Source organism: Pogona vitticeps, chromosome 4, assembly GCF_051106095.1.
Source record: "Pogona vitticeps strain Pit_001003342236 chromosome 4, PviZW2.1, whole genome shotgun sequence".
NCBI lineage: Eukaryota > Metazoa > Chordata > Lepidosauria > Squamata > Agamidae > Pogona > Pogona vitticeps.
This window is the reverse complement of record NC_135786.1, coordinates 127,796,188-127,812,658: the sequence shown is the minus strand read 5'-3', so window position 1 is coordinate 127,812,658 and position 16,471 is coordinate 127,796,188. Positions and strand designations below refer to the sequence as shown.

The following is a 16,471-nucleotide window of genomic DNA, read 5'->3' as shown; positions in this document are numbered from 1 at the left end:
GACACTTTAGTCTGGACTGCATCACAGAAGGAGTCTTACTGTCTCACTCAGTACACTAGAATTGCTTTTTTTTAATTATTTGACAAAGAATTTTACATTTTTCAAAGAAGCTGGTTGTTGCTGATTTTTCTAAAAAATAGAATTTAGAAAGACAGTCAGTATCCAAGTTGTAGGTCCAAAATATTACCATCGAATACACAGATTTATAGTCACATCTTTCAAAAATTCTAATCCTTTCTGTAGTATTAGTAGTTCCAGCTTTACAGAAGAGCAGTTTTAATGTGCTAGAAAACAGCAGAGTTTAAAAGTTACTTTTAAAGAATGTTGGGTTTTGAGTGTTGTCTTTAGTTTTTAAAAAAACTATTTTTGCGGTAGTTCTCCGTGCAACGTATCTAAATGAAAACTTGATATTAAGTTAGGAGCACCTGTTATATGTTCTGTCAGATCAAAAGGCAGTAGTATCTTTGAGCCTTGTTTTCTTGTTCCTGCTCCTATGTCATTGCAATCATAAAAATGATTCAACAAGAAGAAAAAACACCTGTGCTCCAAAAGGTCTTTCATTAACTCGTCACTATTCGCCAAAATGAGACCTTCCGCACCATTTCCTTGCAAAGGAGGAAGCGTAATTCCTTCTGCAATTATCATTCCATGTCAGTGAGGAGCACATAGTAGATAAGGCCAGGGGGACTAGATGATGGTACCTGGAAAAGAAGAAGTGAAATATGTCTAAAGTATCCTCCCTCTTAAAACATTGTTTTCCCTGAGCTATTGGTACTCTGTTTCTGGATGTTGAGATTTCATGGAATTTCTTCACAAACCCTTTCTGCTGCAGCTATCAGTTACACTGCTCAAAGGACTGTCAATTTAAGCCCCCACAGTATCTTTATCTACATCTAGGATCTTGCTACATTTTTGGACTTGCTGAAAGAACTCCATCGACGAGTCCCTCTGGGGGCTGACATTCTGAGCCAAGATAATCTCAAACAGATTGTTCATCTCTGAGAGGAAGGTGCTGGCCAGCCTGGGCTCTGCTGTGCTCAGTTTGCATCCGTTTGCTTTGCCAAAGGTCTCAAAAGTGTGAGGTTCATCTCTGCTTGTGGTTTCCTGGTTCAGCGGAAATGGAAGAGCACCCGGTGAGACTACATTGTCCTTATAGTCAGTTGAGAAGGGAAGGGACAGCCTGGTCATCCATGCTGGATCTGCCTCAGTCAGCTGGTCTAGATCCAGTCCTACAGGGTGAGGGAAGAAAACGTCAGTGTAATTAATGTCACTTGGATGGATAAACTCAAGGCCACAGGAGTTCTGCAATGCTGTGCAAGTATTGATTGTGGACTTTGGCATCCTGATCGTTTCAACAATTTTTTATGAAATGGAAGGTGTCCAGCTCTGAGGGTTCCAATGCTTGCTGAAATCTCCAAACAGAGAGTGAAAACTCCTAATAGGATTTTCAGTGGTGGGGAGGAAGCTTCAGTGTCCAGCATGACTCCTTGCTTTTCCCACATTCCTAGCAGAAGCAGAATAAGCTGTGCACAATGGGCAGTATTCTGTTGCCTGAATGTGGAGCAACTGTGTATGCACCATGAATTTAGGGATACACCAGGGAGCCTCCAAGGATAGGAAGGCACGCCAACACAATTTGCCCTTCCACCCTACATGCAGGCAATAAGATACAGGCCTGGGGATACTTTTTAGTCACTCAGCAAAAATCCTAGCAATATTTTGTTTTCTGTGCCTACTTGGGTAATACATGACAGAAACATGATACATTGGGTAATACATGACAGAAACATGATACATTGGGTAATACATGACAGAAACATGATACATTAAGTCAGGGGTCTCAAACTCAATTTACCTGGGGGCTGCTGGAGGCAGAGTCTGGGTGAGGGTGGGCCGCATCAGATTTTCCGCCAAGTGGAGCAAGAGCCCGAGGAAGCCACCCAGGAGTTTCCTTAGCCTGGCTGGGGCTCCGAGGAAGAGGAGGAGGAAGCACTGCTGGGTGCTGAGGCGGCCACTAGCTGAGCTGGTGCTGGGGGTGCCGAGAGAGAAAGAGAGCCAGAGAGCTGCTTCCCTGGAAGAGGTGGTGGCGGTGGCACTGTTGGAGGCGCTCTTTGAGGACAGGCTGGGAGCGAGCTCCACTCTCAGGCATCGCTCGGCAGCGGCTCGGGAAAAAGGGCGGGCAATGCGCCTCGCTCGCCGGCTCTCCCCCAAGACAGCATCTCTTGTACCCTCCATCCGGAACTGCAGCCTGCCAGCCGGCAGACAGGCGGGCTGGCTGGCAGGCTGCAATTCTGGATGGAGGGTGCAAGAGGTGCTGTCTTGGGAGAGAGCCGGCGAGCAAGGCAAGGCTTTTTTTGACTCTTGACAGCAGAGGACATGTGGGCGCTTCAGGGAGGGCAGGCAAGGCGGGGGCCGCAAACTATCATCCGGCGGGCCACAAATGGCCCCCGGGCCGCATGTCTGAGACCCCTGCATTAAGTGAAAGGAGGTGCCTTAAAGTCTGACTCACTATTGTGTTCCTCAACCTTCTCATTCACAGGCACAGGAAGATAGCAGGCCATTCATGATACAGCTTCAGAGACTCAGACCAAAATCCTGTTGCTTAAGGTAGTAAGCCAAATTAAAATAGGCCCATTAAATCAGTGGGCATTTGGTAAGTCAATTCCTCTGTAAGTTCCATTGATTCGGCCTACTCTTAACGGACTGTCTTTAACATTTTAGATCACAAGTAGAGTAGTCCCACTGAATCAATGGAAGTCATGGAGAACTAGCCTCACTGATTCAGTAAGCCTACTCTAGTATGACTTACTACAGTAAGCAACAGAATTCAAGCCTTAATGTCACTAAATTGGAGGATATGTGTAAGCATATCTCACCTGATGGGCTATGCAGTAGGTTTCCAAGTTCTTCCCCGAGCAGCTCCAGGTTATGATGTTTGCTATCACTGCCCTCATTAGTGATGAGATCCTCCACATTTGGGTGGTGGTTCCTGCGGAGGAGAAGGAGCTTCATACAGTGAGGTTGACTAGGTTTTCACAATCAAACTGAACAGAAACAGATACCAAATGTTTCATACAATCACATAATAATGGGGTTGGAAAGGACCTATAAGGCCATCAAGTCCAACCCCCTGTTCATTTTCTCATGTATGCCTCTAACATTGGAGAGCTCACGACCTCCTTATGTTCTATTTAATCTACCACTTCCTTGCTCAGAGGAAACTAAAATGTATGTACAGCATCACTGAATTCCATGAAGGGGAGCAAGGATCATCTGTTGATAAATACAAGTGCGTTCTAACTTCTTACAGAAACTTAATCAAAAGGTCCTTTCCCCCTTATTACAGCTGAGATGGCATGCTGCAGCTGCAGCATTATATCAGGATATTGTTGGGCAATTTCTGAATAATTTTGTGAATGTGTATTGTTTCATTGTTTGGCACTCGATGAATCAAAATCCTGTGCAAGCTGGCTACATTGAAATGTAATGTGTTCAAAACTGGTGTCACTATGGCAATATGAGTGGGTACCAGCTGATGACTTTGGGTTAGAAGGGGCAGTGCTAACAGGAAGCACCTGGAAGAAAAATGCCACTGCTGAATGCTCTGTTATTTAGTGTATGCCCAGATATAAGCATATGACCAGAAAAGGCTTTACCAGAGCAGTCTGTAAGGAGTTACAGGGCACTGGCCAGATGGCAACATCATATCTGAATTTTCAATGTTCCATTCTAAGTCAACTAGCTTTGCTAACAGAGGAAACGCCTGCTCACTCGCCCTCTCACCAAGCAATAGTCGTTGCTCACACAACCATTTCAGCCAGAGGGAAATTTCCCGTTAGTTCCTCAAAGATGGCCTTCATTTTTTGTCTGGTCAATCATTCCTGGTATGCTTGAGTAGTTATTGCTGATAGTGCACATAAGCCCACCAAAACCTAAAGGCCACCCCAATTGTGCTTAAGTTGATTTCAAACGGTACAAAAATTCTGTCTGTGTTGATTGATCTGAGGTAGCTTGTTGATATGTGCATATTAATTAACTGGTGTGAAATAAAAAGAGATGAACAAACGTGTGTTCAGTATCTGATGTGCTCCCAAGCCTCAGCACTTTCTCAGTAAGCATCACTGTCTGTTAAATTTGCATCTGCAGGATGAATGAGCTGTTTGACAGGTAAATATATGTTTGTAACATGCTTTCCTGTCTGTTAAAAATAAAGTGCTCTTTGGACTGTTACAGCAATATGCTGGGAGAAGTTACACCCTGCCCCACCCCATATTACAGCCCCAACAAAAATTACCTCCCAGCCTCAAAGTTATTGATGAGATTAGCAAAGCCTTTTCTCCACACCTGGTGGGTACAATGGGACATTCCAGAGCCAATTTCCCAAAATTCACCACCACCCCAATTTTTTTATATATTATTTGGGAGAAGGTTTGAAGGCTGCACTTGGCCCTGATGCAGAAGAGTGTGCTGGGGAACATATTTGGACTGCGGGGGGCATTTTGCCCACCAATTACCTATGTTTTACAGTTTAAGAAAGTTTATTACTGAGACATTGCCATTATACAGCAAGATAGCTCCTGAAAATCTTACTGTACTATTTTTCTGTTTGGCTTTTTTAAAAAAAGTTCTTGGCCTCTTCCTGATGTTACAAGGGGTTCATGGCAGAGATTAGACTTCCTGGTGGATTTTCAACCACAATGGTTAATTCTAGGGATATTTCCTGCCAAGCAAATACAAACCAGGATAAAATACATGCCTTAATTCCAATGTGTCAAATATTTAGTAAAGGTATAAGAGCTGATCCAGAAAAATGAAAGGCAACCCAAAAGCACCGAAGGGCCCATGAAAAGAAAGGTAAGCTTGACAGATGTAAAAGGGAAATATGCTGGGAATATGTGGCTAAGCAGCTGCATTCTGCCACCATTAAATACAGGTAACACTAACAGTAGGCAAAATCTGCTTTACAAGGCTGAGGGTGTAGCAGGCATGAAACTCACCTACAACCTGCATGTTTAGCAGTGTATTTATTCCCTTTGTGATTGGGCTTGGGCTGCACTTGGCCCTGATGCAGAAGAGACAGCAACTGTGAGATTTGCTGAAAGATAGGAAAAGCCAGTGATTGCAAACAATTCCTTCCAAAGCCATTTCCTTACAGGATATCCTCACCCCCACCCTTTGCACCGTTTAGGCTATATATAATGTCTCACGTTCTTCCACATTCTGTGATATCCACCCAAAGAAAAGGACTGTCTGTTGGTAACAAAAGATCCACCTAAGCCAGCCAGCTGTGTGGGGGGGGGGAAGCTTCCTTCCATATTCATAGCAATCATTGCTAATTATACAGCTGTACTGAATGAAAGGCAGACTGCAACACAAAGACATTTGAATTAAAACTCATCAAGAGGGTCAGTTCAATTCCCTGTGACTTAAGACAGGGACAACTCTGGTGGTTTAAAGTCATAATACATGTGGTAATTAGCTTGCCAGTTCCAGAAATTTGTGTTGTTCTGCATTTGACTTCCTGCTGTTCCCACAGTTATGATTCTCAGCCACTATTCCATTACCTTGGTGTGCATATATATATACACAGTGAATGTGTTATGTACCTATTCCTCCCAATAATTACAAGTGCAGAAGCCTAGTTAAACCAACAAAAAATCTGGCACCTTTCAGCAAGTGTGTATAGGATTCCAGTTACACCTGACTAAGGAGGTAGCCATGTTTGGGAAAACTGGAAGACTTGCACTTCCATTAATGACCAAAGATACAAACCCAGATGCGTGTGAATAAGTGGACTACCATTCCTGAAAGCTCATGCCAAATTAAACTTGCTAGTTTAAAGGTGCCACAAGATTCTTTGTTGTTTTGGCTGCAGTAGACTAACATGGTTGCCGGTTTGGAGAAGCCTAGTTGTAATCTAAGCACACTGACTGAGAAACAGTTCAAAAGAATTATTTTATTTATTTATTCATTTATTGCATTTATACCCCGCCCATCTAGTCAATTGACTACTCTGGGCGGCTTCCAACATATATAATAACAATATAAAATATAACGACATTTAGACATCAGTAGCAGAGTTATTCAAATGTGCCATCAAGTACAGTAAATTCTTACTTTTAGCAACTCTTCCCAGGATTTCTCAGGTACAGAGTACTCAGAAGTCATTTTGTTACTGTTGTCATTATGTACCGCTCTGACATACAGTGACCCTAATAGGACTTTCAAGGTGCGGTAAGTGAGATATTTGAGTGATTTTACCAGTTCCAAACCCCCAGTGAGCTTCCGTGACTGAGCAGGAATTCGAACCCTCCTAAGTCCTAGTCCATCCCTATCCACTACACCACAGGGAGTATCCCAAAAATGGTTTACTATTCCCACTTTCTGGGGGTACTTAGGGAATGTGCAGCTTGCCCAAGGCTACATATGCTGGCTCTACTAGAATGCACAGTAAGGAATCAAATTCCAAGCCTCTCAGTTTGCAGTCAGATACCCAACTCACTGAGCTATCCAAGAGGTACGTTCTCTTGAATATAGTCAGACTTACTTTGCTAGAAACGGCTGAGTTCCTGAAGGTTAGTGTAGTAAATTGCACTAGAGTTGGGCCCACTGAATCAATGTAGATTTGGTAAGTCAACTCCTCCATAAGTTTCATGATTCAAATGGGCTTTATTCCAGTTGTGACTTATTTTGGCACAGTAAGTCACAACTATAATAGGTCCGTGTGAATCACGAGCTGACTTGCCAAAGCCCCACTGATTGAGTGGGCCTACTCTAGTGCAAATTTCTATGCTAAGCAATAGGACTAGGGATGGGCATGAATCACCACTTTGGTAGTTTGTCATCATGATGAACAGGTGTTTGGCAATTCCCAGCCCAATCTCCTCCGGTGGTGACCCACTCAAGACGCAGTGCCCGAGCTTCCCTGCCCTGGCTCTTACAAGTGTTGCCTCTGAGTGGGTGCCCACTGGGGAAGACTGGGCTGGGAAGTGCTGAACACCTGTTTGTCCAAAAAACAAACCAGCATGAACCACCAAACCTGCGATTTGTGCCCATCTCTAAACATGATTTTAGCCAATATGTGCCTTCTGAAGAGAAGTATTGTAAACATCTTTCAGCTTTTTTTTGGGGGGGGGGGGAGTTGGACAGTTCCAAGACTATTAGCAACTTGAAAATATACGTACACATTTCCGACACAACAAACAAGTCTTTACAACTGGGATTTCCAATTTCTTGCCTCCCCCTCCCTGTGGCATTTTCAACCATAAAAATAAAATGGTACAAAAAAGACAGTAACTGCCCCAGGATTCACTCCTGTGGACAGTGATTTGTAAAATCTGGGAACATATTTGTGGCTAAAACCAAAATAAATTTCAACTGGCATTACATCTTAATAAGCACTCATAGGGCTATACTAATCTAGGACTGAAATCAATACTTCTTAAAATTTTAATTTCTCATTACTCAGATATCTCTTGTTATCTGATGCTATTCTACAAGTAAACGCAACAAATAGGATTAAAATTGCTGTCTAGTCCCCCTCCCAATTTCTCATGCATAATTGTTTCCTCGCCCATGTGCCCATCAAGCCAGGTTGTGTTGGGCCAAACAGGGGAATGCTCTCATCCTCTACAGTATTTTGGGTGAAACTCCCACAGCTAAGTCTGCTAGTTGCTCAGGCCACCCATATTCAGTAGATGATTGAGATAACACCTGTTAGCAACAAGACAATTATCAGAGTAGCACAAGGCCTAGGGCCCTCAATAAACATTGCTGACATTTTAAGAAGACATCTGATTCCTTGAAGTAGTTAAATAAATAAATACAAAGAAAGTAGTACATGATTTAACTTTATTCACAGTGCATCGACTTTAAGAGATTCGTCTTATATCGTTATCTCACAATCCCCCATTGTCTAGCCCCTGAAGGCATCTCTTACCTGAACAGAGCCGGATTCCATGGTTAACTGTCCGCCAGGGCCTTGCTCAGCAAGAGCTGCCATAGACAACCTCACTAGGCTTCTCAGGATGTGCCGGCGACTTTGAGCTTCCTCTGGGCCTGCCTTAGGAAGAAGCCTGTCCTGCTGCTGTGAGGCTAGCGCTGACAAAGGGTCCTTGGGCCCAGAGGCAGGATGTGGCTTTGGATCCGGGGGCTGCATCTCCTGAGTGCAATGATCTCCTCCGTTTGGAGCATAGCCAGGCGTGTGCTGCACAGCAGGCAGAACAAATCTTTTACAATCAGAAAGGCTGGTTTGATTTTGCTGATTTCTAAGAGTTCTGTAGAGAGTCGGAGTCATGGGGTATGGCTTCCCCAAGGCATCATCAACCCAGGAAATTTCTAGGGGGGTCTCTATCTTGGTGTGAGGTTGCTCTGCATCCTCCTGTCGTAACACAGGCACTATAAAAATGTCAGCTTTCTCAATAGGTTTGGGGGGCTTCTTCAGCAGCTGTTGCCTATAGGTTTGCTCTGCCTCCCTACAGTTGTATGACATATTACTATGCTTCTCCTTTTTACAAAGGGACATTATTAACCCCAGGCTTACCAGAGAGATGGCAAGCAGCCCCACAAAGCAGATCCCAATCACTACAGAGGAGCTAAGGGCTTGGGCGACCGCAAGAGAATCGGGCATTTGCTCACCATGTCTGCTGAATATTATCTTCACAAGGACTCTGGTGCAGAGTGGCACCACTCCTCGATCGCAGACAGACACCTCCAAGTCCCATTCACTGTCCACAAGGCTGCTTGCATTGCTGCTATTCAGATAAAGCTGCCCAGCATGGGGATCAAGGACAAAGATGCCAGCTTCGTTGCCACTCTGGATGTTGTAGAGCAACGCTGCATTCAAGCCGGAGTCGGCATCTGTTGCAGATATAGTGAAAAGTAAAGGAGCCTGCACAGAGGGGGTCAGCCGAGAGCCTCCTTCTTCCTTATGTACCAGTACATAACCAGTGTCAGGATCCACAAGGACAGAAATACTTGCCCAGCCTGCTTCCATCTCTGGATTTGTTACCACTGGAGAATTGTCATTCACATCAAGCACAGTAACTTTCACAGAAACATTGCATGATAGCCTAGGCTGGCCCATATCTTCTGCTATTACAGTAAATTCAAAACTGGCAATATTTTCAGCATCAAAAGTGGTGCGCGCCCAGATTTCTCCACTGTTAGTATCAATAGTGAGCCAATCTGAAACAAAAGGGTCTGGGATTTTGTAAACAATTTCCCCGTTAAGGCCCGTGTCTGCATCATGGGCCATGACAACCACCAAAGGAGAAGGAATTCCATTATTCTCAGCAATGGAAACATGGTAAGGATTTGTTTCAAAGCAGGGCATGTTGTCATTGACATCACTGACATGAATAGTGAAATGTCTACTTGCAGCCAGCCAGGGGGACCCACGATCCTGCACCAGCAAGGTCAAATTGTGCTCTGCCCAGCTTTCCCTATCTAGGGGGGCATTAGTCAGCAACATGTAGCTGCCAGGATTGATCCATCTCAAGTTAAAATGTTCCCCACCTTGCTTGATATAGCAATCTACCTCTCCGTTATTGCCTGAATCAGGGTCAAACGCTGTTACCAAAGCAACAAAGCTGTCCTTGGGTTGAGCTTCTAATACCACTGCTTTCTCTCTTGCCCAGATCACTTGAATATCAGGTGTGTTATCATTGACATCCAAAACACGTACCAAAAGTTTGCAATGGGCAGGAACTGGATTGGCCCCATGATCTCTAGCTTGCACATCCACTTCATAGGCAAGATTCTCCTCGTAATCCATTGGCTGCTGAAGGAGGACACGACCCGTCTGACTCTCAATGGCGAAAGTTTTCAGCACCTGTTCTGAATTATGTTTACTGAAGGAATATTCAATCTCTCCATTGGGCCCTTGGTCAGGATCACTAGCGGTGAGTTGGATCAAAAGAGTGCCAGGCAAAGCATCTTCCTTGATCTCCACTGTCACAGAACTCTGGGCAAAAGTTGGACTGTTATCATTGGAGTCCAGCACAGTCATAGTTATCAAGATGGATCCAGATCTAGGTGGCACTCCATGGTCAACTGCAGTCAAGACCAACTCAAAGGAAGAGCAGAGCTCTCGATCCACTTCCTTAACTACCACCAGCTCTGCCCACTGAGTTCCATCAGAAACAGGTGTGACCTCCAAGGCAAAATGTTCATTGGCTGACAGGAAGTAAGAACACAATGCATTGGATCCAATATCAAAGTCCAGGGCACGATCCAAAGGTATCCGTGTCTGTAATATTACACTTTCTGGTATCTCCAGTTCCAGAGCTGTTTGGTGAAACTGAGGCCCATTGTCATTAATGTCCATGACATGAATCTCCACATGGATCAAAGTGAAGTATTTAGAAGCCAGAACACTGAATGATATGAGGCAAGGATCTCTATGGTGGCAAAGCTGCTCCCTGTCCAGCCTCCCTGTCGTGCTTAGCAAACCATCTCGAGAGTCCATCTGTATAGGAAACACTGCAGAAGACTGGAGCAGCTGGAAGGTCCCTGTGGTCCAATTGCCCTCGGTCCGGCCAACTTCCTCACCTAACCTGCCCAACACAGTACCAGGCTGCACTTCTTCCAACACCTGATACTGCACGGACAAGGTAGTAACTTCCTGACAATCCACCAACAGAAATAAAGGCCACAGTACAGGAACATATAACACCAAAAACATATTCCTGAGTAACAGCATAGCACAGTTAAGGCCTTCCATACACACGGTTTGTTTGAAGACCAGCAATCTTGACATAGGCTTAAAAGTCCAAGATGACACTCAAGGCTTCCCTGGAGGCAAGATCTGTTCCTATGTCCTCTGCTGCAGAAAGAATAAGATCTTTAGATAAGCGCAACTGTTGTCCTGCTGCTTCTCTATTACAAATCCCCATCCTCGGAAATGAGATTCAAGTATGAGCAGAAATGCCTGCAGTCTGGCCCATTGAAACGCAAGCTTCACCCAGCTTCCTGTAAGGCTGTTTCCTAGGGAAACCCCACCTACAGGAAAGGGGAGGTAAGAGGCTAACCACACAATGCCTTCCAAGAGAACTGGGGAAACGAATGGCTTTATTTTCATTGAACAGCAGAGGTAACACAGACTCAGGGTATGACGACAAACCTATACACTTGACCTGGATATTCCACCACACGGAAATCAATCTGATCTACTTGGCAAAGATTCTTAAGAATTGCCCTTCCTACGGCTGCAAACTGTCCCTCCCTTCAGCTCCTCCTAGCCTTTAATCAGCAGATTTCATGGCACAAAAATTAGCATGATCACTTCCGAATAAAATAGGCAACCTATCTTTCCTCACCCTCTTTTCACCTCTGCTACAATACTTTTTGTTATATTTAATGTACGAGGCATACTCTGAAAAAACTAACAATTTAGTGTTAGTGGTTAGCTACCAAAATTAATGTATTAAGCAATAGTCATTTACATCTGTTTCCAGTGTTTTCTAATCATTAGTGATTTTGACAAATTAAAGTTCAATGTGTAGTTTTCAATCTCTGGATAAATTTCTGTTTGCTGGTGATTATGATCTGGGTTCAAATTTCTGCTTAGCCATGAAGACTATTATGGAGTGGGGAAGACTGGCAATGGTAAATCACTCCTTAAACATCTCACAGACTAAAAACCCTATCATGGTCACTAGTAAGTCACAAGTGACTTGTTGGCAGACATAACCCACAGTGACTATAAAGAGTATACCACTCTTGAGAAAAGGAGGAGCTTCACTATTCCTTCTGGAGATTTAATCTATAAGGAAACAAGTGTTGTGTCTACTTCGACTGTTCTTTGTTTATTTAGACAGCAACATGTCCCCACTTCAAAGAGCTTATAGTCTAAATGAAGACAGTATGGGTACAAACAAAAGCAGGATAAGACAATGTTAAAGGATTATTTTATTTATTATTATTCATAACAGGAGTTTTGTGGAATTTTAACACAAGGCAACACATTTTTCAGACAAGTAGAGGGTGTTCTAACACCACTCAAATATAGTGGGTGAACTGTTTCCATAACTGGGGAAAAGGGGGGGGGATAGAGACATACCACTTCTCCACAAATTTACAAAAAAAACTTGTATTTCATCTTTTTGAAAACTTAAGCACTGAACCAGAAAGAAGGATACTAATTCTGGGACTAAAATGATGCAAAACCATATTTCAATTCATTGGCCATAATCCTGTGGAGTAACTACACTTGCATAACTCAACATTACACGAACTTGTAGTACGCATCGTGCCAAGACCAAAGTGCTACTCAGGAAGCCCTTCTGCAGGCCCACTGCGCAGTCAGTCAAAACAGAAATTGGACAACTGGTGGCACAATCTTCACTGCCTAGGCAGAACATCTGACACACAGGGATAACATGACTTTGTGCCTAGACAAACTGGATTCTGATCACAGCCTCCCTTGCCAATTTAATTCCTGCTTTCATAATTCCTCTCCTGTCCACAATTTCCTGGCCTGTCCAGTAAGGAACGGTTGCTTGGAAAGCTACTTGCACACAAACTAGATTAGCAGGAAGAGACCCATGTTTTTATTGACCTTCATTTAGGTTTGTTCAAAATGCATCCACAATTCAAAAATAAAGATATTGGAAGACTGTTACCTAAGTGGGTCTCCACAATGTTCATGCTAAGGCTTGCACATTTGTTCAGAAGTTCCATTTATTGGTTAGACTCAGAACCTGCCTGCGAGAGCTGTCATATTGCATGAAAGACAGTATAATCAACAGCTGACAAGCCTCTCCATATTAAGGAAGGTACAGAAATAAAATACCACTTAGCCACCACTATGGATAATATTCCTCCTGAGACTCCAGGAAATGCAGATTAGATTATCTGAGGAAGTACATCCAGGCAAAAGAGATTCCCCACCCCAAGACACCCTACACTTGGCAACACCACATGCCCTGGCCTGTGCCCTATTGATAAGGCCACCCACCTTATGCATTGGTGTTGTTCTCTTTTCTGATATGGATAATAATCAACAAAAGGGTGCTCCTCCCACCACACTGGCTTTGTTCACCCCACCTTTGGCCCGAGACATATTGCGGTTCAGATATGGTTGAGATGTAGACAGACTCGCCTAAGGTTCCCACCAAAGATTAGAGGGCAGTCTTCAGTTTCCCGATCTGTTTCCAGAGATTGGCCTTCTGTCTTCCCTAACCATCTGGTTTGCTGTATTAACCAGAGTTGCGGCACACTCCGGGTCCTTTTCAAGAGCCAAAAAGATCATTTTTGCAACTATGACCTATCCCTCGGATCAACCTCCTTGTGTAACATGCCCATCACCTCCCATATTCCCTTGATTCGTTTCATGTCTCTGCTGTCTAGGGAAAGACTGAGTAGCATTTTAAAACTTCCATTTGGTCTGAGGCCCAGCCACATTGGACGCATCTTTCCCCAGTGGAAAGGATCACAGCTAGCATTTCTTTGAGCCACTCCCTTGTTCTCTGGCCTCACCCCATGCCCTGCCAGGCTCTTTTGAGACAGCCTGGCAAAAAACAAGCACATCATTTGCTTGTGAGACACTGCATCTAGGCTGGCACTTCACAGAAGGCACAAGATGTACTACAACAAGCCTTTCCACTTGCCCAACTGGGTTAGCTTCCAGAGTCCCTTTTCCTTTGCAACAGCCTGCCCAGATTTCTTTCTCTCCTTCTTGCTTTTTGAACAACACTGCATCTTTTCACACCCCCTTCTTCTTTTAGAAGAACTGTAAGTTGGCTTAGCCCCAACTTCTATGTTAGCTATGAGCTCAGAATCCAGACCATTATAAGGTTTTGCAGGCTCTACTATTGCAGCATGTTTGGAGAAGTTGAGCTGCTCTCTTTGCTGCCGTGAGTTTGAGTAATTTTGCCTTTTCTGAATATAGCTTGGTTCATGGACTTTGTTTTTATTACCTGCTTTGCACATTTAGTATTCACTGAACTATTTGTTCCATGTGGGCTGATTTCCTGTTAGAAGCTCTACTGTGATATCTGCTATTCTCTGACTCAATTATTGTGTACACTTTGATTACTATGTCAATATAAACTGCCCCTGAGAAAGAACGCTCATTAAGTGCTGTTTACTAGCACTAATCTGGATGCACAACTGCCAGGCCCCTCTTTATTTTCATAATAGAGAGATGTCTGGCAAGCACATCCAGAACAAAAATGAATCAACAGAAAGATGAAACAAAACAAATAAAATGTTGCAGATGCAAAATCTGACGGAAAACTGAGGACCAGGGCACACTTACATTGCCCATTGTCCAACTTAGCTAGTTAAATTATCCTTTTTCTCTACCCAAGGAAATATCTTTCTCTATAAAGGTTCAATAACTAGGTTCCGTCACCATCCTTGATATTTTGCAAATCCACAATTATGGAGAAGACATGGCTTGTTAAACAGGGTTAAAAGCAATCAAACACACAAAATGCTACACAATACAACTTTTAAAAGGTCCTGCAAATCAAAGACACAAGTTGTAGCATTTGACTCACTAGAGATCTCTGTCACAATAAGCAGCCATTTGCTTAGATGGATTTAGAAGAGGACTAGCAAAAATCAGAGAACATGGAACTATCACTGGCTTCTGTCCCCAATTGTGATATTAAACTTCCACATTCCAAGGAAGAAGCTTTTAATATCAGTTACTGAGCGCCTCCAACAGAAGAGAGATGTTGTGCCTTCATGTCCTGCTTCTGTGCTGTTGGGATCTTGCCCTCAAGCTGTTCAAATCTAATAACACCTGCCTTTTTCTTGTACTCTCTCCCAGCTATTCCCAATTGTTCAAATATGGCCCCAATATTTCACACCCACTGGTGTCCTGACCATATGTCATCAGGACATGATCACAAAGGAGATAGTCTTGTAATACTATGTCCATTAAGGTGCTAAAGTGCTCTTCTGGAGGTCACACACGTTTATGTTGTTTGGTTCAATTCTATTTTTAGTCTGGAGAATTCAAGTACCTTTATTTTGGAAACATTCAATTGTGCTTCAGTCAGCTTCTATCGCACTCCTTCTTCTTCTTGCTAAACTAGAAGCAGAGGTGTTTCTTGTTTTCTTGTTTTCAAAATGTCTAATAACAGATTTCCAACTTCTAGAGGCAAGCTTTGCGATTGAACAAATGGTATGCTGCTTTTTTATCTAGGCATGGAGTGTGTTTTTCTTTTCAAGCCATCTATCCATTCCCCACAATTGAGAGTTACAAAAAAATGGGTCCAAAATGAAAAAATTAATTGGTTCATGAAGACATGTCATGAGAAATTCTCACAGCTGACGGCCTTCATCTATTAAAATTCCAGCCATTCCATCATATAAATACAATTTGATGGAGATATCTCACCACCTTCATGGCAATCATCAAAAACCTAGGAAAAGAATCAGGTATAAGGTTAGTTGATCTTGCTGATTTCAATAGTCACTATGGATCAACAAATTTTATTTATTAGCTAAAGTATCTGTTTTGCATTGGCTAGGAAGCCCTTTGTCCACCTTCCCATGGTCCTTCTCTTTCCTTCTGCTCTCCCCCATTCCCAATATTTTTTTCTCTTTATCTGTGTCTCTTTCTTCTATACAATATGAACTGCTTGAAGAATTCTGTTCTTGCAGAGGGAAGCAGCATGTAAAACTGTTTACTGTCCCTGTGAAGAAATTACTTTTTCACATCTATTTCCAGCCTTATCAGTAGGAATTACCGGGGACATCTGGCATCTAATTATTATTAGATGGTTCTGCAAGTAATGACTTTAAAAAAAATCAAGTAAGCTAATAAAATATTGTATAAAGCTTGAAAACAATAGTAGTAAGGAAGGGAAATGTAACCACTCTGAAACAGCTTTCTGGAACAATGACTAAAATCCTGTTGTGCAGTTTCAAGTGTGCAGTGGAAATTATACCAGCAATGGCAAATTATTGCAGATTAAAGACATCCTGTGTCAGTTTTAGGGTACAAACAATTTCATTGCATTGTACAAAATCATGAAAAGAAGCCTTTAATAAGTGGTGCTTTGATGCTGCTGACATGGTTCCTGTTGTACATGTGGAGCTGTTGCATATTTCAGCCAACATGTTTTCAGGAGCTGAAAACCCAGAAGGGTCAGCTCGTGTCCAAGGTGCACAGGAAGTGTGCTCCAAAGAACAAGGAACTGATTCAGGTCTGACATTATGTCTGGAGGCAGATTGGAACAGGACTAGATCAGGGGTCCCCAACCCCCGGTCCGTGGCCCGGTCGGGCTCATGCCACGGACCGGCACCAGGCCAAGGAGACCTCCCCCCATGCACTTCCCCCAGCCTGTTTGCACCTGTATGTGAGCGTCCGCGCACCCACATGAGCACTGTGCCTCCCTTCACGCATGCGCACAAGGAAGCACAGGCCCGCACAAGCACTGCACAGCCCTTTGTACATGCGCACAAGCGCGGGGGGGTGCCCTACCTTCCCCAGCCTGTCTGCAGGGCTAAAAAG

General features: G+C 43.5%; 2 protein-coding genes across 2 annotated transcripts in view; both read right to left on the bottom strand.

Annotated features, from left to right (window-relative positions):
- Nucleotides 1-51: 51 nt before the first annotated feature.
- Nucleotides 52-15,060, bottom strand: PCDH12 (protocadherin 12). Its single transcript, XM_020799183.3, has 5 exons — nucleotides 14,976-15,060; nucleotides 7,940-10,825; nucleotides 4,998-5,095; nucleotides 2,877-2,989; nucleotides 52-1,229 (listed from the first exon to the last, which is right to left on the bottom strand). Exons 2-5 carry the CDS (start codon nucleotides 10,757-10,759, stop codon nucleotides 865-867), a joined length of 3,396 nt encoding a protein of 1,131 aa, XP_020654842.3. The 5' UTR covers nucleotides 10,760-10,825; nucleotides 14,976-15,060; the 3' UTR covers nucleotides 52-864.
- The window catches only part of POLR3F (RNA polymerase III subunit F), a 19,588-nt gene continuing 15,014 nt past the window's right edge, over nucleotides 11,898-16,471 (bottom strand). The window contains exon 9 of the mRNA XM_020799185.3: nucleotides 11,898-15,377. Within this exon, the coding sequence (XP_020654844.1) occupies nucleotides 15,300-15,377 (78 nt within the window). The 3' untranslated portion in view covers nucleotides 11,898-15,299. The remainder of the gene's footprint in view (nucleotides 15,378-16,471) is intronic.